This window comes from Capsella rubella, unplaced genomic scaffold (genome assembly GCF_000375325.1).
Source record: "Capsella rubella cultivar Monte Gargano unplaced genomic scaffold, Caprub1_0 scaffold_6, whole genome shotgun sequence".
Lineage (NCBI taxonomy): Eukaryota > Viridiplantae > Streptophyta > Magnoliopsida > Brassicales > Brassicaceae > Capsella > Capsella rubella.
In genome coordinates this window covers 5,407,589-5,429,893 of record NW_006238918.1, presented here as the reverse complement: position 1 = coordinate 5,429,893, position 22,305 = coordinate 5,407,589, and the positions used below count along the sequence as shown (strand labels likewise).

The 22,305-nt window shown below is 36.5% G+C and overlaps 8 protein-coding genes across 14 annotated transcripts; 5 read left to right on the top strand and 3 right to left on the bottom strand.

Moving 5' to 3' along the window:
• The first annotated feature begins 2,306 nt into the window (after positions 1-2,306).
• Positions 2,307-5,334, top strand: LOC17882797. Of its 2 annotated transcripts, XM_023780502.1 has the most exons (8): positions 2,313-2,786; positions 2,864-2,955; positions 3,049-3,749; positions 3,959-4,029; positions 4,178-4,267; positions 4,347-4,535; positions 4,610-4,775; positions 5,019-5,334. In XM_023780502.1, the coding sequence occupies exons 1-8, from the start codon at positions 2,421-2,423 to the stop codon at positions 5,198-5,200; spliced, it is 1,857 nt and encodes a 618-aa protein (XP_023636270.1). In that variant the 5' UTR covers positions 2,313-2,420; the 3' UTR covers positions 5,201-5,334. The 2 variants fall into 2 exon arrangements, with proteins under 2 accessions (XP_023636271.1, XP_023636270.1); XM_023780503.1 differs by lacking the exons at positions 4,610-4,775; positions 5,019-5,334 and having other exon boundaries at positions 2,307-2,786; positions 4,382-4,484.
• Positions 5,335-5,369: 35 nt separating this feature from the next.
• Positions 5,370-7,310, bottom strand: LOC17884093 (probable UDP-arabinopyranose mutase 5). 2 transcript variants are annotated; one of them, XM_006289083.2, is made up of 2 exons: positions 7,176-7,310; positions 5,370-6,727 (listed from the first exon to the last, which is right to left on the bottom strand). In XM_006289083.2, the coding sequence occupies exon 2, from the start codon at positions 6,664-6,666 to the stop codon at positions 5,620-5,622; it is 1,047 nt and encodes a 348-aa protein (XP_006289145.1). In that variant the 5' UTR covers positions 6,667-6,727; positions 7,176-7,310; the 3' UTR covers positions 5,370-5,619. The 2 variants fall into 2 exon arrangements, with proteins under 2 accessions (XP_006289145.1, XP_023636272.1); XM_023780504.1 differs by lacking the exon at positions 7,176-7,310 and adding an exon at positions 7,074-7,096.
• A 371-nt stretch (positions 7,311-7,681) lies between these two features.
• LOC17881259 lies at positions 7,682-10,080 on the bottom strand. 3 transcript variants are annotated; one of them, XM_023781313.1, is made up of 2 exons: positions 9,882-10,080; positions 7,682-9,686 (listed from the first exon to the last, which is right to left on the bottom strand). In XM_023781313.1, the coding sequence occupies exon 2, from the start codon at positions 9,605-9,607 to the stop codon at positions 7,817-7,819; it is 1,791 nt and encodes a 596-aa protein (XP_023637081.1). In that variant the 5' UTR covers positions 9,608-9,686; positions 9,882-10,080; the 3' UTR covers positions 7,682-7,816. The 3 variants fall into 3 exon arrangements, with proteins under 3 accessions (XP_023637081.1, XP_023637082.1, XP_023637084.1); XM_023781314.1 differs by having other exon boundaries at positions 7,682-9,683; XM_023781316.1 differs by having other exon boundaries at positions 7,682-9,676.
• A 759-nt stretch (positions 10,081-10,839) lies between these two features.
• LOC17883689 (receptor-like kinase LIP1) lies at positions 10,840-13,628 on the top strand. Of its 2 annotated transcripts, none has more exons than XM_006287169.2 (5): positions 10,840-11,030; positions 11,157-11,323; positions 11,561-11,750; positions 11,857-12,239; positions 12,327-13,628. In XM_006287169.2, the coding sequence occupies exons 1-5, from the start codon at positions 10,931-10,933 to the stop codon at positions 13,434-13,436; spliced, it is 1,950 nt and encodes a 649-aa protein (XP_006287231.1). In that variant the 5' UTR covers positions 10,840-10,930; the 3' UTR covers positions 13,437-13,628. The 2 variants fall into 2 exon arrangements, with proteins under 2 accessions (XP_006287231.1, XP_006287232.1); XM_006287170.2 differs by having other exon boundaries at positions 11,845-12,239.
• A 1,230-nt stretch (positions 13,629-14,858) lies between these two features.
• Positions 14,859-15,729, top strand: LOC17883073 (CRIB domain-containing protein RIC4). Its single transcript, XM_006288754.2, has 3 exons — positions 14,859-14,988; positions 15,111-15,242; positions 15,379-15,729. Exons 1-3 carry the CDS (start codon positions 14,865-14,867, stop codon positions 15,603-15,605), a joined length of 483 nt encoding a protein of 160 aa, XP_006288816.1. The 5' UTR covers positions 14,859-14,864; the 3' UTR covers positions 15,606-15,729.
• Positions 15,730-16,223: 494 nt separating this feature from the next.
• LOC17881121 (probable tyrosine-protein phosphatase At1g05000) lies at positions 16,224-17,954 on the top strand. 2 transcript variants are annotated; one of them, XM_006288605.2, is made up of 5 exons: positions 16,240-16,540; positions 16,817-16,910; positions 17,141-17,198; positions 17,287-17,330; positions 17,429-17,954. In XM_006288605.2, exons 1-5 carry the CDS (start codon positions 16,383-16,385, stop codon positions 17,696-17,698), a joined length of 624 nt encoding a protein of 207 aa, XP_006288667.1. In that variant the 5' UTR covers positions 16,240-16,382; the 3' UTR covers positions 17,699-17,954. The 2 variants fall into 2 exon arrangements, with proteins under 2 accessions (XP_023636946.1, XP_006288667.1); XM_023781178.1 differs by lacking the exon at positions 17,141-17,198 and having other exon boundaries at positions 16,224-16,540; positions 17,429-17,553.
• An 804-nt stretch (positions 17,955-18,758) lies between these two features.
• LOC17881169 lies at positions 18,759-19,419 on the bottom strand. Its single transcript, XM_006288889.2, has one exon. The coding sequence runs from the start codon at positions 19,276-19,278 to the stop codon at positions 18,964-18,966; it is 315 nt and encodes a 104-aa protein (XP_006288951.1). The 5' UTR covers positions 19,279-19,419; the 3' UTR covers positions 18,759-18,963.
• A 1,127-nt stretch (positions 19,420-20,546) lies between these two features.
• LOC17884278 (seipin-1) lies at positions 20,547-22,260 on the top strand. Its single transcript, XM_006289322.2, has 2 exons — positions 20,547-21,092; positions 21,557-22,260. Exons 1-2 carry the CDS (start codon positions 20,571-20,573, stop codon positions 22,115-22,117), a joined length of 1,083 nt encoding a protein of 360 aa, XP_006289384.1. The 5' UTR covers positions 20,547-20,570; the 3' UTR covers positions 22,118-22,260.
• The last annotated feature ends 45 nt before the right edge of the window (positions 22,261-22,305 follow it).

The window sequence follows — 22,305 nt, the reverse complement described above, 5'->3', positions numbered from 1 at the left end:
TTTCATAATTCTTAGAACATAAAGTAAGAGTAAAAATGACTAATGTAAACCTTTTTTGTCTGCAAACAATTTGACTTTTATGAATCTTTTTCTTTTTTTCGGTAGCCAGATATATTTCGTTTTTTCTTTTCTTGTTTTTTTTTTTTGCGTTCTTGACTCTAATCACAACTACACACATATTACTAGGTGAACAACATATTAGCTAGTTCAATGACACAAATCACAAAGTATTTTTCTAGCACATATATTCATGATGAGAAAACTGATTCGACCTAATTACTAGAGAATCATTCACATGCATATGGAAAGCATATATTTTTGTTTTGATTTGATAATAACATTTCATGGTTTTAGAACGAGAAAGAAAAATACCCAGCTTTACAAAAGATTTGGAACAAAATAAATAAGAAAATAAACAAACATTATTAATTTGTGTAAATTAGTATATAGATAGTGTCGGACTAAAACAAAGGAAAGGGAATTTGACTGATGGATGGAACAATAAGAATTAAAAATTGGTGGATTAGAAATATGTGTGAACGTGGAGGATGAAGAATCGCTGGTGAAATTGAGGGATCATATATAAGTATGAATAATAATGCTTGTGGAATAAGTTCTATTCATCACTTGATGACTACAAATCTATAATATGCTTTCAAAATTATCTTTTGATGTGTTGATAATGCAGTCTTGTACATATATATTTTTTAAAAATTAAATTTTATTCAGTTCATTCGTCCTCCATATATATATATTATCGTTATTATTCTTCAATTATGTCAGAAATAGCTAGCATGATTTGAGGGTTTATTCCAAACCCATCGTTCTGTTAATTTGGACTTTTGACGTCATGATGTTTTGTTATATAATCTTAAACCAGAAAATAAGAGAAAAGGGATGTTTTCAAACTTAATTTTTTTGAATTTTTACGATTTTTAATATAATTTTGATGATTTTATATGAATTTATATTAGGGCTTACAGGTTCTATCTAAATTGAGTTTGAACTCGAGAATAATGATGTAATTCTGTCTCCAAGAAAATCTCATCCGTTCATGAGATAACTCGCCAGAAGTAACTGAGATGTGATATTTGATACGGTGTGCTAAGTAGAAATGTAATCATGTTGTTAAAGTTACAAATCAAATCAGAAGACACAAATTATAAAGGAGAGGATGTGTTTGGTCGATCGAAAAGATTTGTTCACTAACAATCATTGAAGACCGAAGTAAATAGTAGGTAATAGAAGGGATATATATACCATAATACGATCATATCAATATTACAGGACTAGCTATATCCAATAGAATTTATCAATATCCACACACACTAATCTTTCTTTCATTCAATTGCGTATTTAAAAGAAAACACTGAACTATTTTCATAAAGGCAGTATTAGTGTGTATATATATATATATATATATGTGTGTGTTTGTTCTTTAGACTTGGGAAAAGAGAAAGCTCCACCAAGTGCAGGTGGGAATAAATCCTCTCTTTGAAACGACTTCACTATTGTACGTTTCCTTTTTTTCTTTGTATAATATTTTTTTTTGTTTGTGGCTCACAAATAATGTGGCTCCTTCATGCTTCGTCACTCACTCAATATATGCTACAGCACCTTACTTGTTGTACTCCCTTTGCTCCACATCATGCTTTTTTTATTCTGGGGCGAACATTCGTTTTTTCAGAGAAAAAAGCATGCATGGAGAGTTATGGGGAAATATTACTTAGTTAGTTTTAGGCATAACTAAAGTCCTCAAAGGTATTGACTCGCGTCAGTAACACTCTTTCATATGAGTACAAAAGTCTTAAGTTACAATCAACGAGTGCATTTTAAGTTCAGTAAAATTAATTATATCAAACTTCAAAACCTTTTTTTTTGTTAAACCATACTTCAAAACTTAATAAGGATGCAACATATTTATAACACACTAATTAAAGAGATGAAGAGGAAGATCACTATTTCTGACTATCAAATTTCCATGAATAAGGGCACATTAATTTGAGTACTATTGTATGTAAACTCTCTTCAAACAAGAAAATCAGAAAAAAAAAGAAAAAAAAAAAAAGAAGAAAGAAATGAAGTGAGAGTAACAAGAAAATCTCTGGTGGTTGATGTTTTGTTTTGGCGGTTTGTTTGGTCTGGCGGGAAATTTTGATGGGCAAACCGAACCGGATAACACGAACCAGCCGGTTTTGTCAATTTTGTTGGTTCTTGACCTTTGACGAAGTCAAGCCACTTTTCTTAACAGGCTGGTTCTGCTTCCGCGGTCTGGTTCTTTAAAGCTGTCCTAAAAAAAAATTAAATAACTAAAAGATGTAATTCCTTTCTTGCCCCTTTTGTTCTTCTCCTTCTCTCCGTCTCTCTTCGTCTGCTTCGTTTCTTCGTTTCTTCGTTTCGAAGCTCATCTGCTCTTTGTGATGGCGTGCCCTAGAAACTCCATAACATACAACGCCACGCGCTGTGCGTGCGGGATTGGTCAGCTTCTTAACCGGAGCTCCGACAGCTGCGAAATCTTCGGTTGGCCGTCGGCGATCTCCACGGACAAAGATATCGGCTACAGCATAGTATCGTTTGCGGAGACTTTATTCGCCTTCGATAGGATCCGCAAGTTCACGCAGTCCCAAGCTGTGTTCTTAGAAGCCACGCTCGTTATGCTTCTCTCCTGGTTAATCTTTTGCTTCTTCCTGAGATTCACCAAGCTCGGCGATGGTCGTAATGTCTGGTTCAATCTCCGTTGGTGGATTACTCGACTCGACGTCTTCTTCTCCACTAGACATTGGCTCGTTAGTACCTCCTCCCTTTTCCCTGACTCATAAATTTGGTTTTTTTGAGGTACCAATTAGATTTTTGAATATTGCAGGATGATCAACAAATTGTTAGGAAACGTAAAACAGAGCTTGGTGGAACGTTATCTGTTGCGAGCTGGATAGTTTTCATAGGCTTATTCGCTGCGTGAGTTTGAAAGCTTGACAATTTAGTGTTCTTGTTTGGTTCTTGTTAAACTTAGAAACAAACACTGACTTGCTATTAAAAGTTTCTTCACAGGTTGCTTTACCAAATCATAACCAAGAGAACCATCGAAGTTCACAATGTGAGAGCTACTGGTTCTCCGGATCTGATCTCATTCGAGAACGATTTGGAGTTTAACATCACTGCTATTTCTGATATGAGTTGCTCCAATTTACGAGGAATTGGTAATGTGGTCACTGGTAATCCCGGATTCAGTGAGTTCAAAGTTGCTTCTCTTTCTAGTTTGGGAAACTATACTTGCCAGAATACAACTTCAGGGCCAACTGTGAATTTCAAGTGTACCAAGTGTCGCCTCACCAGCGATTACATCTATATCTCCTGGCATTTCGTTGATCTCCCTGATTCGCCTGCCGCTGCTGTTGGATTCATGTTTAACTTTACGTCTAAGAATGGAGCTCACAAGAAGCATATGAGTTTTGTTAGTGGCACTCTGAGAAACGGAAGCATTCTTGATGAAAGTCCGGTTACTTTCCGTGGAACTGAAGGGAACATACTGAAGTTTAATCTGTTTCCTCGGATCTACCATCATCTGCATGATCTAAAGCTAATCCAACCTCTGTTTCACGAGTTTATCCCTGGCTCAGTTTACCGAGACAACAATCAGCTTCAGGCATCTATGGGGAGGTCAACAGATGGCATACTCAACACCACATTGTTCATCAACTATCTCTCTGCTTATATTGTTGAGATCGACCATGAAAATATACTCGGCCCTGGTAAATTAATTTACTCCATTTACTTTCTCTAGTCACTTCTTGTGAATCCCTCATGTCCGAGTAGTTAGTTATTTCTTATCCATTTGAGTATATAATTGCACCGTGAAGTGCAGGCAGTATCTTGATTTAGTGTGCAGTTAGAGAATACTAGAGCAGCTTCAGTTATAACTGAAGTATTTTTTTATTCTTGTCTGGTTACTATTTTACAGTTAGCTTCCTTGCCGATCTTGGTGGTTTGTATTGCATCAGTATTGGCATATTTTTCTACCTTCTAGTGCAGGTTTGAAGCCTTTTCATCTTTTTTACTTATTGTTAATCAGTATTGGTCATCATGATTCATGAATTAGCGAGTGTGTAATGTAGTATTTGAAAATTCTCTAGTCATTTTTGAGCATATCCTGATGGTGGTAACTCGGCCCTTTATATAGTGTGAGTACAGGGTCAAGAAGCTGCGAACTGAAGATACTGTTTTCAGGAAGATAAGGAATCGTCGTAAAGCTCTAGAACACTGGGATAAAGTAATTGTTTTCCCCTTTTCTCTTCTTGCAATAGCCTCTTTTCTTATCGTAAGTTGCTCATAGAATACTTCTCATTTAGCTGAGAAGATATGTTGCATACACATGGGATTGCAGCATATTGGTCGATGATGCCATCAAAAGGAAATCAGCAATTTGTGGTTTAACGAGACCTTCAACATCTTCTAATAACTCAGAAGGTGGATCATCAAGAACAAAACCGGAGAATTCTATCATGGCGAACAAGAAACCTAGCTTATGTGTTGAGAAGGTAACTAACTCTTTATTTGTGGGTTCGCCTTTCCTACTTGAACATGTTCCTGATTGTCTATCCTTTTTATCCAGAATGTAATTCCACAACCTGCAAGTCTAGAAATGAGCTCTTTCGATTCGGCGTCTTCTCTGGCACATGGAGATAATATCTCAAATAAGAAGAGTATAAACCACTCTTCTCAAAGTCATCCACTTTCTCGCAGTGAAGATGATATAATCCCTCTACCTCCTCCAATGGGTATGACTTACATTTTTACCATTTTTTATAATTTAACATCCTTATTTAATCTCTGATTTAGAAGTAGCTGGGTCGTATGGTTTAGGTTTTAGAAGTAGAAGTGATAAAATAATAGGTAAAGATCTACATTGAGTATGTTTGAGGAGAAACACCGGTTGCAGCAATGATCTCAACCAAAATCTTTGGTTTATGATAGTACTTTATGATTTTAAATCTGAAACCTTGCACTGGTACTGTTTGCAGTGTTCAATGAAGGGTCTTCTGGCTCAGAAGTGGACGCAATGGACATCAAGAAGAAATTTCAACTTCTCTATGACTACAATGTATTGCTTAGGGAAAAACTTATAGACACTCAATCTTTGCTCAATGCTGTGGCACTGGCACCTAAAGCATCATCATCTTCAACCACGGAACACTCTGCGTAGAACCATGAGTTTGTCTAACATGTATTGTTTGTATTCTCTTTGTAACTTCCACATTTATAGAACAAAAGGAATGACTAATTCGTTGTATCTGTGAATATACCAAGTTGCTAATAGTAGCAAATTTCATTCTACAAGAGTGATATTGGAGAATGAGAGTAAGAAACTGAAGAAAAAGCTAAGCAATAGATATTGTCATCAAGTTGAGAACCAGATAGGTTTCATCAGTCAAGTTTTACATTATTGAAAGTCTCAAAAACATGCTTATAATTAGATAAAAACAGAGAAAATAAACATGATCATACTTTGAAAAAGCAAGCAAACGACTTTGGTAAATCTCTGAGACATGCGTAGAAGTGATAAAGGAACCTAAAGTGATAAAAGGAATCTAACCTGAAGAGATAGATTCATCAGTTTTAACTTTAACCGCTAGAATTAACAGAGTTCCAGAGCTGGACCCACTTAACCATAGCATCAGCAGCTTGCGTGAAGGCAGGATCATCTGAACCCAACTGCTCTTTCACCGCTTTAGCAAGCTCAATCACACAATCTTCAACTTTGAGCGCAGTCTCCGGCAACTTCAATGAATCGAAAAAGGGAACACTTTTCTCCATCAGCTTCATTCCTTCCCATTTCTTCCTCAAACTCTCCACGGCATCTCCCCTCTCGTTTCTCCAGACATAAGGCATTCCGGTTTTCACACCATAACCCAAATGATCGGAGATATGTTTCAAACACATCCCACACCAGACATCCTCAAGTGTTTCCCATCTCACTTTCCCTTCTCCAGCTATTCTGAGTGCAGGCACCATAGCTGGACCCACCAACTCGCGGTTAAAAGCAATGTTGATACCGCTTATGGGTAGCATAGCCTTGGCAGGGACAGTCATAACCGCATCAACATAGGAAGTGTTCCTTTGCTCTGTCTTGAGAGCTTGTGTTGGAGCATCAAGATCAGCTAGATTAAGCCAAAGTCCACAAGATGCAGCACAAGGGACACCACTTCTGAGGCTGAAAGGGTATCCACGGACAAAATCTGCTCCTTCGCAATAAGGATCATAAAGGGTATTGAAGAAGAGAGGCGTGGCTGGGTTTTCGAGGTTAAAGACGTGCTGAGAAACAGCATCCACCAGGAACCCCTTGGGATCTTTAGCCGGAACACAATCATCATCAATTGAGACAATGTACTTCTTTTTCGATACGAGATAACCGAAATATCTGCAAGAATAACCCGAGAACATTGTGGAATTGGATGCACCCACAACTTTTTCCATGTCAGTCTTTGAGTAGACATCAACATCAAAGCCTTCTGGTATGTTGAGCTCTTCCTTAAGCTCAGGATCTTTGACAACAATCAGATGGAAACCGGAGAAAAAAGGCCTCCAGCTGGTCAGAAACTGAGTGAGGTCAGCGTTAAGAGCCCCAATGACAATGTCGACTTCATTCTTGTTTATCTCAGCTGAAGACATCTTTGATTTTCAACAATCTTCTAAACAGAAAAGTTCCAAGGTAATCTTCAGAAGCTTTCTTCTGCAAAGATACATCAAAACTTGAACTTGGTCAGAACAATGTGAACTAATATTCACAAAAATCACATATCGAAACTAATCAAGGGCAAAAAAATCATTTTGAGATCAAATCACTCATCAGTGCATATCAGGAAATTATAACCTAATCCAAAAACACGATCCCCATAGGCATCAAACCTAATCAACTCAAAGATCTACTTCTCAGTCAACTCACGGATCGCATGAACTGTACGGTCAAAAAATTGAAATCAACAAGCGGGACATTACAGTTGAAAACGATTAATCTACTAAGATCCTGTTATCAAGAAAAATCACATTTTTACAGGGAGAAAAGAATCGAACGATACCTAGAAAAAAATTTACGAAATAGCAGATCAAACAAAGCAATACCCACAAATTATAACTAATCTACGAGATTGAAAAAAGGTTTTGGTTTGCGAGAGATTGACCTGATTCAAGGTTCGGAGAGAATGCAGCAGATCCAAGGTTCTTTTTTCAGAGAGGATAAACACAAATCGTGGGAATGGTTTAGATTTTTATCACTTTACTGTAGAATTGGTCCAAAAACGTTTCGCGCATTTGCTGCTCCGTCCCGCAATTTTCTCTTTGATCGTGCGTTTAAGTGTCAAAGACTTCTTTGATTCTAATCCACCAGAAACCACCCAAACCGAAACTAACCAATCCGGTCTGAGTTAGGTCAAGGTTTAATAAAGTTTGAATCAGAGCATCAAAAAGAAGACTCATATAACGAAACCATATCATTATGCTTCGCTTCAAACCGACCCTAACCATTTGGTCTAATCTGATCCTAAATTTGACATGGTTTTGACTTTTGAGAACCGAAAGTGAAGTAAATCTAAGAAAGCATTCATCGAACCGAATTACGTTTTTGTTTATGTAATGTGACAATTTAAAAACTGAATCAAGAACCAGATTAATTTAACTCAAAGCACGGTTAAGTTCAGCCAAGTTCTACCCCTTTCCATTTGAAAACAAGTTCTCTATACGTACAGTGCAATTTAAACATTACAAGTTACAGCAAAACAAGAAAGGTAACAGAAAACACAAAGTACTTAAAGAACCGTCTATCTCAAATTGGCTGTGTGCATTTCTTCTGAGAATGTCCAAGCAAATGACACCTTCCACATTGCACAATCCTCTTCGGTCTCTTTAGATTCTCAACTCGAACCACTTTCTTCTTTGGTCTACCTGGTGGTCTCCTCGTTTTCGGCGGTCGTATCCTCAAGATCCCACCTCCTTGAAGCTCTTCTGCTTCCTCCTTCCATAAGCTTCTATCAGGAATCTCCCCAATCATCTGCGAATATGTCTGCTGATAGCTCGACACTGTAAAACACGGTTCTGCAAACAGATGCACGTTCCGACCGCACGAGATCAGTGCTGCAGCCGCGTGAGCACAAGGCAGTCCGTAAAGCTGCCAGCGACGGCATGAGCAAACTCGTGTCCTTATATCCACTATGTTTGTTCTCTCCGTCGACACAATCTCAAACTCTACCTCGTTCGCGCGTAACACTTGGTAACACCTCGCGTCCGCAACCGCTTCTGTTATACGTCTCTCTGCGGATGGCACAAGTATTGAGTTCCATCTCATGCTCAACTCACGGCGGTTATCAAACCAAGCTGAAATCTGATGCCGGATATGTTCCATCATCTGTATGATTGGTAGTTCATGGCATTCAAGAGCCCAATTGTATAATACCTCAGTGATCCCTAAACCGAAGTGTCCATACCGCACACCTTGAAAATATGCTACAGCCCAGAGATGCGGAGGGAAGAGATCAAACCACGCAACCACATCTTGTGATATCTCAACCATTTCAGTTATTTTCGACTCGAATTCTGCTACTGTGAGCGCGTAAACCGCATTCCAGAAGATATTAACAAGCTTGGTGTTCTTGAATGTATCCCTGAAGTTTTCACTAACATAACGAAGACAAAACCCATGGAAAGCAGTAGGGAAATGAGTTTCCACAGCTTCTACAATTCCACTCTGTCTCTCAGAGAGTATAGTGAGCCGTGGCATGCTATCAGTATTCATCCCCAGAAGCTTCCTCAGCTCCGAGAGAAACCAGGACCAGTTTTCATCGTTTTCGTTGTCAACAATCGCGATAGCCAAAGGAAACAAACCGTCATCCGCATCAACAGCTGCAGCACAGAGGATCGCACCCAAGTACTTCCCTTTAAGGTGTGCTCTATCCAATTCAAGAAGAGGCCTACAAGCACTGAAAAATCCGGAGATAGATGCTCGATACGCAATAAACAACCGCTGGAAACAATTCTCGGGTCCCGAAGCAGAAACAGAAGCAAAACTACCAGGATTGACTAGTTTAATCTGCTCACAATAGGCAGGGAGAAACCGATAGCCTTCCTCATAAGTCCCATGAAGCGCAGCCATACTGCGCTCTTTCCCACGCCAAGCCTGCATATAAGAAACTGCAACCCCATGCTCATCACGTATATCCTGCAATATCTCCTTGGGCTTATACTGCGGATTATCTCTGATCCGTGCCTCTACCGATCTAGCAACCCAACCAACAGATGCTTGCTGATGATGGAGATCACGAACACCTTCACAAGTATGCTCACTGTTAAGCGTCCTAACAGTAAAAGTCTGAACGCCTGGACATTTAGCTGCATGGATACGCCAGGGACAACCTTCTTTAGAGCATTTGGCTATAAATCGACTACGGTCGGATTTGACAATACGGAGATCAAAATGCAGAGCTATAGCCAAATCTTTCAAACTTCTTCTGCAAGTTTCCACATCGGGAAACTCTTTACCTACAGCTAAAACATGGTCTGCTGCTAAAATATCATCGGAATCCAAAGTAATTAAAGCTCCATCAGCCATTAGGCATTGCATCTGAAAAGAGTTTGTTCGTCTTCTTGATCTCAATGCGAAACACTTATCATAATCTTCAAAACGACACACCTGGTACCTACTAAGGAGAGAGAGGTAAAATCTCAGAATCGGAACACACACACATAAAAAAAAACCCTAAATCCAATACTTGGATCATAAGCTCAATTAACAAAAAAAGAAGAAGATCATCTCGATGAAATTAAAAGAGAACCATTTCCAAATGGATAGCATTTCAGGTCCCAGACAACGAATTAAAGGGAAATTAACACACCACCTTTCTAGAAATTGGGAAAATTCTGGAGATCTTCGCTTTGGTTATAGAGACAGCGACAGAAATCGAATCAGCTTCGATTCGGACTCGGACTCGGAAACCGAACTCGGCGACAAGCGACTGTGAATTCAAAGCGCTACGGTTATCAGCGTCGGGGGAGAAATTGCAGACGGCGACACCCAACAAAAAAAAAATGAAAGAAGGAAGAGACTGGGAAAGTGTAAAGGTTAACTAAAAATCATGCCACGTGTTCATTTTCAAATGGTTATTTATCTCTTTTGTTTTGGTATCATATCTGAATATAACAAATATAGGTTATTTACATAGTATTTTTTAAATTAAAACATTCAAGGAAAATGTTGACAAAAAAAAAAAAAAACATTCATGGAAAATTAATATCATTCCAATTTGTATTGATATGTTTTGAGCCAGAATTAAGCATTATTTCTATTTTTCTTTCTTAAATTAACTTTTTTATGTGTGTATTTCAGTGATACAGGTTGCTATATAATACATTAATTTCAAAAAATGGGGGACAAATTTCAAAATTAATGAATTCCAATTTTATTTTATTGTTGTTGTCTTTGTGGTTTATGAGAGTGGTTTTATCATGCAATTAGAAGATAATAATTCTTACAACTAACTAAAACTAGATTTAAAATTAGATTGAAGATGATAGTAATAAGAATGGCTCCCCATGCTTTAGGGGATGTAAACAATGTAGCAAAAACAAAAAATAGAATTCGTAAAAGAAGAGAAAAAAAAAAACTGAAACTAGTTTCCATTCTTTTCGGATAGATCATTGGAGAAGTTCATTGTTCATCTTGTATTCTGATTGGTTTCAATTTCATCTTTCTTTTTCTCTCTTAATTTGCTTTTTCTTTGATTTGTTTATTAACAATCTCTCAAAATTTTGTCTCTTTTAATGTGGGTCCTTCAAAAAATTGAAGGACCCCGCCATTACTAATTATTACCTTGAATAACAAAAGAAGTTTTTTAACACTTTTTTTTTATAGATTTTTTGAAGACTAAATTGATTTTGAACAATAATCATGAATTGTTTTCCTTGTTTCACTTCAAAAAAGAGCAAAAGCTCTCCTTGTACGAACGAGACCAACGAACACGATGAACACGAAGAATTTAGACCACCTGGTATTTGAGTTCTTCCATCAATTTTTTTTATAAAGATGTTATGCTAGCTTTCTTGTCTTGGAACAGTAGAATTTGAAAACCTATTTTCTTAAAAAAGAAAATGTTGTGGGATTTGTTTGGTTTCAGTGGCGATGACGAAAAGAACTGAAGAACGAGAAACAGAACAATCGTCAGTGAAAACATTCAATTTCCGAGAATTAGCAACGGCGACCAAGAATTTCCGGCAAGAATGTCTTTTAGGAGAAGGTGGATTTGGCAGGGTTTACAAAGGAACCCTTCAATCTACTGGCCAGGTTTATTACCAAATCCTCTCTACAACTTTCGTTACTTTTTCAATGCATATCAAAGTACAAATGATTTGATTTTATGAGAATTCGTACATTTTATCGCATGTAATTACCAAAACCTCTCAAAAGGTCGCAACTATGTTAGTTTCATCATTGAAAACAAGATAATTAGTACAATTTCCACAAGTTTTTTTGGTTGTTTTCAATTTTAACCCAAGTGATTATGTTGTTATGTGTGTGTAGTTGGTAGCTGTAAAACAGCTAGACAAGCATGGATTACATGGTAACAAAGAGTTTCAAGCTGAAGTCTTGTCGTTGGCTAAACTCGAACACCCAAATCTTGTTAAGCTTATAGGATATTGCGCTGATGGTGATCAACGACTTTTAGTCTTTGAATATGTTTCTGGAGGTTCCCTTCAAGACCATCTTTACGGTAAACTAAGCTCTCAATAAATTTAATGTAAAAAGTGTTTATAGAAGAGAACATTAGGTTTTGTTTCTATGCTAATAGTGGATTTAATATGTAGAACAAAAATCAGGGCAGAAGCCGATGGATTGGATAACGAGGATGAAAATTGCGTTTGGTGCAGCACAAGGATTGGATTACTTGCACGACAAAGTGAATCCACCAGTGATATACCGAGATTTGAAAGCTTCTAATATCTTGTTAGATGCTGAGTTTTACCCTAAGCTTTGTGACTTTGGTCTGCATAATCTAGAACCTGGGACAGGTGATAGTTTGTTTCTTTCTTCTCGGGTTATGGACACTTATGGTTATTCTGCCCCTGAATACACTCGAGGGGAAGATCTCACTGTCAAATCAGATGTTTATAGCTTTGGAGTTGTATTGCTTGAACTCATCACTGGTAGGAGAGCTATTGACAACACTAAGCCTAATGATGAACAAAATTTAGTTGCTTGGGTAAACCATGTTAAACCCATATTTTTTCCTTCTCTTCGATTCAACACGTTGAGAATTTTTTTAATGATATAGTCTCCTTTTGTGCAGGCACAACCAATATTTAAAGATCCAAAAAGATATCCGGATATGGCTGATCCTCTCTTGAAGAAGAATTTCTCAGAGAGAGGGTTAAATCAAGCTGTGGCAATAACATCAATGTGTCTACAAGAGGAACCATCTGCTCGTCCTTTGATAAGCGATGTAATGGTTGCCCTTAGCTTCCTTTCAATGTCTACGGAAGATGGTATTCCAACCACAGTGCCAATTTTGTCCTTCAGGGACAAAAGTATGTCGATTGCTTTAAGCAGACACGGTTCTTGTTCGGTAACTCCTTTTTCTCTTCCTCGGAAAGAGGAAGACGAAATCTCTAGCTCTTCATCAGAATCGGAAGATGATGAAGAAGAAATAAAACAAGAACCAATAAGAAGTCAGAAAAAGCAAGAGGAGGAAGAGACAACGACACATTCAAATGATGGGTCTGATTCAAACTCCGAAAAAGATCAAGAAGGGGAACATTCTCACTTACCAAAACCCAGAGACTCTAGTAGTTCCTCCTCTAACTCTGGAAGTGAGAGACGATCCATTGATGAAACAAATGCAGCTGCACAGAGCTTGAAGATAAAGTATAGTTATAGCTCTGAGGAAGAAGATAACGAGAGGCTAAGTAGTAAAACCAGTTCTAAATCAAGCGAAGAAAGCACTTTTTCACGGTCTAACAGCGATAGAGATCATGTTGATTCACCAAGTAACACAAACATGCGAGTCAATAGCCTTGTTCATAATGATTCGCCGAGGAATACAAGCATGCGAATTAATAGCCTTGCTTATGATGATTCGCCGAGGAACACAAGCATACGAGTCAATAGCCTTGCTCATGATGATTCGCCGAGGAATGCAAGCATGAGAATCAATAGTCTTGCTCATGATGGTTCGCCGAGAAACACAAGCATGCGAATCGATAGTCTTGTTCATGATGATGATGATGAAGAAGAAGAAGAGATAGAAAATCATGAAACTCGGTTTGAGCAAATTCATAGCTCAAAATTTAAAGACCAAAGTGTTTATTCGGATGATGATACCGAGGAGGAAAGTGGTGAGTCGTCTTTGCATCAGATCGAATCAGAGGAAGAGGAACACATTTCTTCTGATCATGATTAATCTTTTCAAGAGTTATTTCTTAGAAGTTGATGATAAAGAAAGTCATCTTTCAACACATTTGCAACAAAACTTTTCGTATTGAAACACCTCGATTGTCATACAAATCTAATATATGTCCACATTTCTTTTGTGAAAAATGAAACTTAAACACAAAAAATAATATGTAAATATCTTTAATACTATATCTTAATTAGGAAGAAATTGTTTACAGTGTATTTATATAACCATGTGTTTCCACATTACATGTTCATTAAGCTTAAATAAGTTTGTTAGCTTAGAAATATTACAAGTTTACATATAATAAAAAGTCGTAACTTATACAGTATTTTTGTTTAATTATAAACCTCGACTTGGTAAATATGTTTGTAGTAGATGAAATGTGAATGTAATCAATCTAGGAACGTTCGAAGATGGCTAGTTGTGAACGTTCGAAGATGGCTAGTTGTACGCCTGTACTATATATAGCATACAAATTATAGTAAAGGAGAGGCCTTCGCATTATATAATTTATATATATATATCCATTGCAAAATAAAACGATAAATAAATAAATAATAGATTGCTTTAATTCCAAGGGGGCGTAACAACTAATGTACATTTTAATCATTTAAGCCATCATTATACGTACACTATAATAGACTCTTTGAGTATTCATCATGGACTCCATTTAGATCAAACTATTCTTCCTATATGTTAAACAGAAACGACGTAAAAAAAACACAAACTATAATTAAAATTTAGCATTTGCGATGAGAAACATTGAAAGGGAACGTGTAAAATAATTTGTTATATGAAGTAGCTAACTAATTTGCAAAATATTGATTAACACAAATCTAAATAGATTTTTGATTGTTCTCGTTTACATAGAGTAGATGAAATTTTCATAATTAGATCGTATGGCACTCACACATGCATTCGATCGTTTGATTCAAGTGCATACAAGAGTTTAATAACAAACGAAATCAATGCCATTCTCACAATGACAAGACACTCACACAATTGTCATATTCTTACAATGGATAAAATAAGCAAACTACCATTTCGAATTAGCCATATATTATAATTATTTCTTAAAAAAAGATCAAATATGTAGTGCAAATTATACGTCACCAAAGAAAACAGTCTACCAAACAGTAGTTGAGCCCAAAAAAAAAAACAAACTTAAAGCTATCACTTTCTATTCTACCGCAACTTGATATACACAAGTAAACATCATTGTAACTTCACAACAAAGTCAGCCAAAACACATAACACGACCACTACCAAATTATATTCTAACAAAGATTACAAACAAAACAACAAAAAATTACATTAAAACATTTGGTGGGTTGTCATTTGCATCGTGTATATACATAACACACACACACACACAGAGACACTCTTTATATATAAATATAAGTATTTTAAAAGGAAAGGCTTTGGTAGAAAATGAGAGATAGAATGGAGAGACTTGTGGTGCTTCCTTTCTCCGTCGGGTGTATCTCCGATTCAAGTGTTGCCGTTTTATCTCCTCTCTCTAACTCTAAGCCTCATCATCATCGTTCTCCTCAAGGTTTCATTTATCTCTTTATATATATTATGTACGTACGTACGTAGCTTATATATATATATATTGAATTCATATCTCATGTGTCTTCTATATATGTGATCTATCATGATGTGTGTTTTCGAAAGAGATACGTCGTGACCAAGAAGAGGAAGACCACATGAAGAATGTATTCAAGTTCCTCGCAGCTTCTAAACCAGAGATCTCTACCGGTATCAACCGGCTTTTCAAGAGCTTCAAAACCATTTCTCAACTCTTCGGTAATATATTAGTCGATGTAATTTTACGAAATAATGTATTAAATAAACTATACGGATTGGCAAAATGACTATAGAGCCAAAATCTATAAGAAGTAATGTATAGTATTTTAAATTTTCTTGCTTCCAAAATTTGTAGCTGACAAAGAAGAAGAGAATGAAGAAATAGAGACAACAGGAATGGAGATAGGAGTTCCAACGAACGTAAAACATGTATCGCACATCGGTTGGGAAACTGGTTTAACCGCAGTAGCAGGGACAACAGGTAAAGGTAAAGGATGGGAAGATCTCATACCACCGGAGTTGCTTGCTGCAGCCTCTTCAACAAAACAAGATGCTGTTAATCCTCCTCCTCATAATCATTAGCTTCATCCAACTTTATAATCCACTCCATAGCTCTCTCTATTTAATTAATCACGCTTTGTTTTACAAATCTATACACATATTTTGATACATATATAATGGTAAATTTGATCTATATATGAAAATATATAATGTATGAATATGCATCGATCATACGTTATTTGAAGTTTATATATAGTGGGTTATATATATTATTATGTAAATACAATGTATCTTATAAACCCTTGTTGTAGAAAACAGTTGAATCCTAATTCTTAAGCTTAATAAATAACTTTTGTAAAGGTCTTAACAAATCTTCAACGTTACGTAAAAAGGAATAAAAATAGAAAATTCTAAAAAATTGACCCGTTTGGTCAAAACAGAATTCTCCAAATCAGTTAACGAAAAGAAAAGCGAAGGATGTGACACGTGTCATAATCTGGTGGAGATTTTACAGAGAGAAGAAAAAAAGAACCTCACAGAGGAGGATCCAACAACAACAAATCTAATTGCGGTTTTAACTAATTTTTTTATTATTATAAAGTTTGATTTTTTTTTTGAAGAAACTCCTAAATCTTCGTCATCTTTTTTGTCTCCCATTTTCAAAGATTTATAAATTAGAAAAAAAAAAACCCCCACTTGATGATATTTATCTCAATAATCATATAAAAAGAAAAATATTGTAATTTTCTCGTTTGGTTCAATCAATCTCTATCTCTCTAGATTTTGGGGGTTTATTAGCGCTCTCTCTCTCTCTCTCTCCCTCCCAATCGAGAGACGGAGCCGGCGGGGTTGAGATTGATGGGTTTAATCGTGGAAGCGTTGGATGATGATAACGACGGCGAAGTTTTGATTCCGCCGCCGAATTTTTCAATGGTGGAAGACGGCATTTACCGATCTGGGTTCCCTCAGCTTGAGAATTTCGGATTCTTATCAACCCTAAATCTTCGATCCATCATGTAAGATTCTTGATTCTGAATCTCCTGTTGCCTCTAAGTGCTTTTATTTAATTTTAAATTTAGGATAAAAGAAGAGTCTTTTTAATTAATTAGTAATCCAGGAGGAGGCATCGTTGTCGTTGTTTGTTTTATAGAGAGATAGATTCCTTAAAAATTAGTACAACTTTCTTTCACTATCATAATAAATAGACTAGCTTATAATAATTAATTAACTGGAATTGACCTCAACGCAGAAAGATTTGATTACAAAACTTTGTTGGGTTTATCTGGAAACAGTTATCTGTGTCCTGAACCATACCCTGAGGATAATCTCAAGTCTCTCCAATCCAACAACATCAAGCTTTTCCAGTTTGGCATCCAAGGCAAAACGGTATGTTCCCTTTTCTTACCTTTGTACTTGAATTGAATCTTTTTTTTTTTGAGTTTGTCAAGAACATTTTTGAATCAGTTTGTATAACCTTCATTTGCATGATCAGCAATAGCAAATTGTATTGATGAATCTTGTTATCAGGCTTCAAGCTTTATATTTAGCTTCTTTGAGTCATGTTTATGTTTTTTTTGGTTTCTGAGTTTGGATTTTTTTTATTAATACGCTCATAGGATCCTCCAACTCCTATGCCAAAGGATACAGTGTTGAATGCTCTTAGAGTGCTAGTTGGTAAGGAACCAACAGAGACTCCTTGATGTCCTTTTACCTTCTTCTTTATAGCTGTCTCATTTGTGTTCTTATGTTTGTCTGCTTACAGATGTTAGAAATCATCCAGTTCTCATCCATTGTAAGCGCGGAAAGGTAAGAATCCTAGCTCCAAAACCCTTTTTGGGGTTTAACAAGCTTTGGGTTGAGCTAAAAGACTGAATCTAATGGTGTGTTCCCGTGGCTAATTGCAGCATAGGACAGGTTGTCTCGTGGGGTGTTTGAGGAAAGTGCAAAACTGGTGTTTATCATCAGTTCTTGAGGAATATCAGAAGTACGCTGGTTTGAAATGGAGACAAAGAGACCTAAGGTTCATAGAGGATTTTGAGGTGCTCAGATTAAAGCAATGTCTATACAGCATTATCTATCAGTACAATGGTTATGGTCTCAAGAGAAGAAAGTTGCTGTATCAAGAAGAGAATGTTGTCCAAGAACAGCAAAAACCTCAAGCCACCAAAGGGTGAAATTGGATTTTTTTTTTCCCTCCTTTTTTTGGAATTTAATTCTTTACATTTCTTGTGATGATGATGATGATTCTTTTGAGTTTTAGGGTAGTTTATAAAACTTTGAGAAAACGGAGGATTTGATTTGGTCTCTCTCTCTTCTTTTTTACAGTTAGAGAAGTCTACAGATTGATTCTTAAATTGTTCATAAAAACCTAAGAAACATGTCATTTTTTATATGTATCTGAACTAAGTCAATTGAACCGAGTTTGCTACTCTTTCAAAGTGTTTTTGTAGGCCTAAAAAAATAGAAACATGATACATTGACCCTTGGTTTAATAAATCAGAACATACAAGAAAATTTCAGTATAAAGATGTTCATGATCAGGACTGTTGAGAGGTGAATCCAATAAATAAAACTTGTCAAAAGAAATCGGAAATATCCTCTCAAATTTGCATTTTTTATATATCCATCAACCACTAACAAGAACAGACACCGAAAAGCCATAAAGAATTGATTCTGAATACTCAAGTCGTTGAAAGATCAAAGAATCTGTAATTTAAGTCCATTGTCATTTGATTCGGGTTAAAAGAACCACAAAGAGCATCCTGAAATTGAATGAGGATTATAATTTTTCATTTTCTTAACGAAAAGAAAACAAGAATAAAGCAAAAGCCAATTGGCAATTTCTGCTTATAAACACATAAATAAGAGTAGTAATCTCTTGTTTCAGACATCAAATCGAAGTAATAATCTCTGGTTTCGTTTTAATACGAGTTGCAGAAACTTTCAGTCATCCTCAAATCCCCACAGATTTCACCTAAAGAGGCTTACCCAACATGTCTGATCAGAAGCAGAGATGCTGAGATTCTGAACAAGCATACAAAAAAGAACCAAACTCAAACTCTTTGTACGCTCATCTTAATGAGTTAACATGTCTGATCAAAAACAGAGATCCTGTCCTAAAAGCACCTTGAATAGATTCAGAACAAGCATATAAACTCTTACGCACCAAGATCAACAGATGATAGCATTTGCAGCTAATGGACAAGAAAGTAACCAGAATCAAAGAAACCCATAAGTTAGAAACAAGACATTTCATAAAAGTTAAATTTTCTTTTTAATATATATGATCATAACATAAAAATACGAAGACATAAGCATATCATGAAACATCAACGCAGATTATATTTCTCACATCAAACACGGAGCTTTCAAGAAAAAAAGACCCAGCAAATTCCCAAATCGGATTATCGATAATACAAATCGAAAGCATGGAGCACTCTCACTTCTTAAGGCTTCCTCTGATACCAGGCTTAGGCTTGGAAGATTCAGCAGGAGCAGCTAAAGCCTCGTGAAGGTTCCTGGGCTCTTCGTAAGTCAGCTTAGGATGCTTGGATTCATGATGGATCTGCATCGTCTTCAGATCCGGAACAGTGATCTTGCAGTGAGGACACTCGTACTTGGCGTGACCACCTTTCTCCTTGCCGGTTCTATCGGCGAGCCCAGCTTTCCCTCCGCCTCGGTTGGTCAACGCTGCATCGGCCTTAGCTTGGAGCTCCTTGGCCGTATGCTTCTTTGGCTTCGCCTTGCCTGTCATCTTCGATTGGGCGGCGGCTACGATGAAAGATGAGAGATTTGGCAAAGAGAGGGGAAATGAAAACCCTAACCCTAATTTTGCGATTGAGAGAAGAAAACGATTTTTGGTTTGGGGAGGGGATATGAGAGAAGTTGGATGCGTGATTTATTTATCTTTCTCTAAAAAGGTAGAGAAATTTATTTTTAAAAATATTAATTTAGAAAATAAATAAAAAAGAATATTTATCCTATTTTGTGAAAGGGTCATTTTAGAGTGTAGGACGGTGCATATTAAGAATTTTGCTCCATTTTTTTTATTCATATTCGTTCAAATCCGGTAATTTATATTCTTTTATTTTATTTTTGTAAAAAAGCAGAAGAAGATAATAATGAATTTTCTTGACCAAAATAATATATAAATAAGCTGATAATGGATTTACATATATTCAAGTATGAGTCGTAGAAAGTACAAATAATTGTAGAAATTGTACATTCAACGACCAGAATCTTTTTGGTCGTGTGTTAGATTTTGTACCGTATCCCAGTAGATAGGTTTATCATTCATTATTGAAGACAGGTAATATTTTTTTTTTTCCAGTTACTTTTGCGTTTAGGTTCGGTCTAATTTTTGTCTTTTGTCGAACTTGAATTGTTGTTTGGTCAGGGCAAATATCTACTTCATCCAACCGATGTCTCGAAACGCAACTCATATAAACCAAGTATCGAATTCGGGGTTAGACTTTTAACCACTAGAGTAAAAATGGTTTTCGCGACCAAATAACAATGCCCATTTCTCTAACTGATCATTTGACTGTCTGATCAGAAACAGAGATGCTTATCAGATGCTTAAAAACTGGTTTCCTATTTTCAGTATAAATTACACGAAATATAAGTAATAGAATATCACGTTACTATATTGCCATTAAACTACACTATATAGTCTATAGTACTTGTTATATATCTTTTAATAATTACATTTTCATGAAAATAATTAACAAGGGTTGTCTAGACAAAGAAGTGCTGAAAACCCGAACTAGAATCCAGATCCAACACTTCTGGATAAGCTAATATACCTGTACATTTCTTTTCTTTCAATTGAAATCGTTATGGTGCATTCAGTGTGATCTCATTGCATCAACGTGGCACTACTCAAGCACACGAACCAACACGTTTCATTTTTCTCATGCAGATGGATAAATATTTTATATGAGTCTATGACAGCGACATTTATCTATTTAATCATGTTGTCGTAAAACAAAATCCGTAAGAATCACTCAAAAACATTTTTTTTCTTAGAACAAAAAGAAACAAACAATGATAGAACAAGACAACAACCTCAAAATCCCTGAACCATTACGAGCCGACTGGTTCATGGTTCTAGTCACCATCCAAGCCGATCTCATCTACAACGCATTACTTGTCTTATCCTCACCTCTCTTTCTTCTCTACCGCTCCTACCGCCGCGCAGTTGCCACGGTCTCCACAGCCGAAAGAGCGGTTAAACGGGCTCCGTCCCGGATTGCGGGTGGTGCGGGGCGTGCTGTTAGGAGGACATGGTTTGGGATAATGGGTGCATGCCACGTGTCAATGGTGATGGTGTTGGCCTTGATTTTGGCGGTTGTTATCGGTGTTGGGGTAGTGAGTTTGTATGTTGAAAAGCCTGTGGTTGTGAGAGACAGATTGTTCTTTGATTACACAGAAGAAAACCCAAGTGCAGTTTTTAGTTTCGATAAGAAGAAGAGATCGTTTAGTGTTCCTGTTGGTCATTATGTTCATGTCTCTTTACTGCTTTGGATGCCTGAATCTGAAATTAATCGAAGAATTGGAGTTTTTCAGGTACATGTGTAATTTAGTTTTATACTATTTAATATCACGGGAATGGTATCATGGTTCCACGATTTTGATAAATTATTTTAATATTTACCAATCAAAATGATCCTATGGAACCATGCTATGTTAGTTAAATCACCGGAATCAGATTTATTAATAACCAAATCAGGTTTAGTAACTAGCTATAAGCCTATATTAATTGTTCTACAACATTTATGCTGTTCTACAACTACAACATTTATGCTGAATCATTATCTACAGCCTTTTTATCAATCAAATAATTCCAGTGAATTGCGAAAATTGCCATTATGACTCTAATTTTGTATTAATATTTATGTTATATATATTTTTTTTTTTTCATTTTTATACATTGAAAATCAACTCTGATATTATTGATCAATTCTACAGAAACAATATATCAAACTTTGATACAATTATTCAGTTAATTTGATCTATTGCCTTGTGTACAGTTGAAGGTAGAGCTTTTATCGTTGAAAGGTGAGACAATAGCAAGATCGAGCCAACCTTGTATGTTACGGTTCAGAAGCAAACCTATTAGACTTGCACGAACATTTGTGATGAGTGTTCCACTTATAGCTGGCATAGCGAACGAAGCACAAACAATGAGAATCGATGGGCTAAGGCACCAAGAGAAATGGCCCCGAACAAAAGCCGTGAGAGCCACTCTGATTCCGCGTGCGCAAACCCGAACATTGCCTCAGCTATACGCAGCTGAGATCGTTATAAACTCGAGACCTCCATGGATCAAACGAATGGCTTATAACTGGAAATGGACTCTTTGCGTATGGACTTCAATGTATCTGTACGTCCCTATTTTAACCTCGCTTCTATGGTGTTTTAGACCAGTTTTGTTCCCTTACACTGCTTCAAGAACCATCGGGGAGAGCGAAAACTCAGAGATCGAGCTAGTTCAAGAAGAAGAAGAAGAAGTAGTAATAGAAAGAAGACGGAGGGAAAGAAGAAACCAACCTCGTCGAAGAATTGCTGCTACACAGAAAACTTATACATAGTTACGAAGATACTTGGTTTCTTTTTTGTTTTCTTGTCAAATTCTGCTATGTCATACGCGATGCGATAGTAATATAACAAGTCACCAAAAAGAGTTGTGAATACATTAATTTTTCGGTTTAATGTAGTCAGCAATTTTGAACAATAAGTCGACAAAACTATCTATGTGAGCTCCTTTGTATTCCTCTTC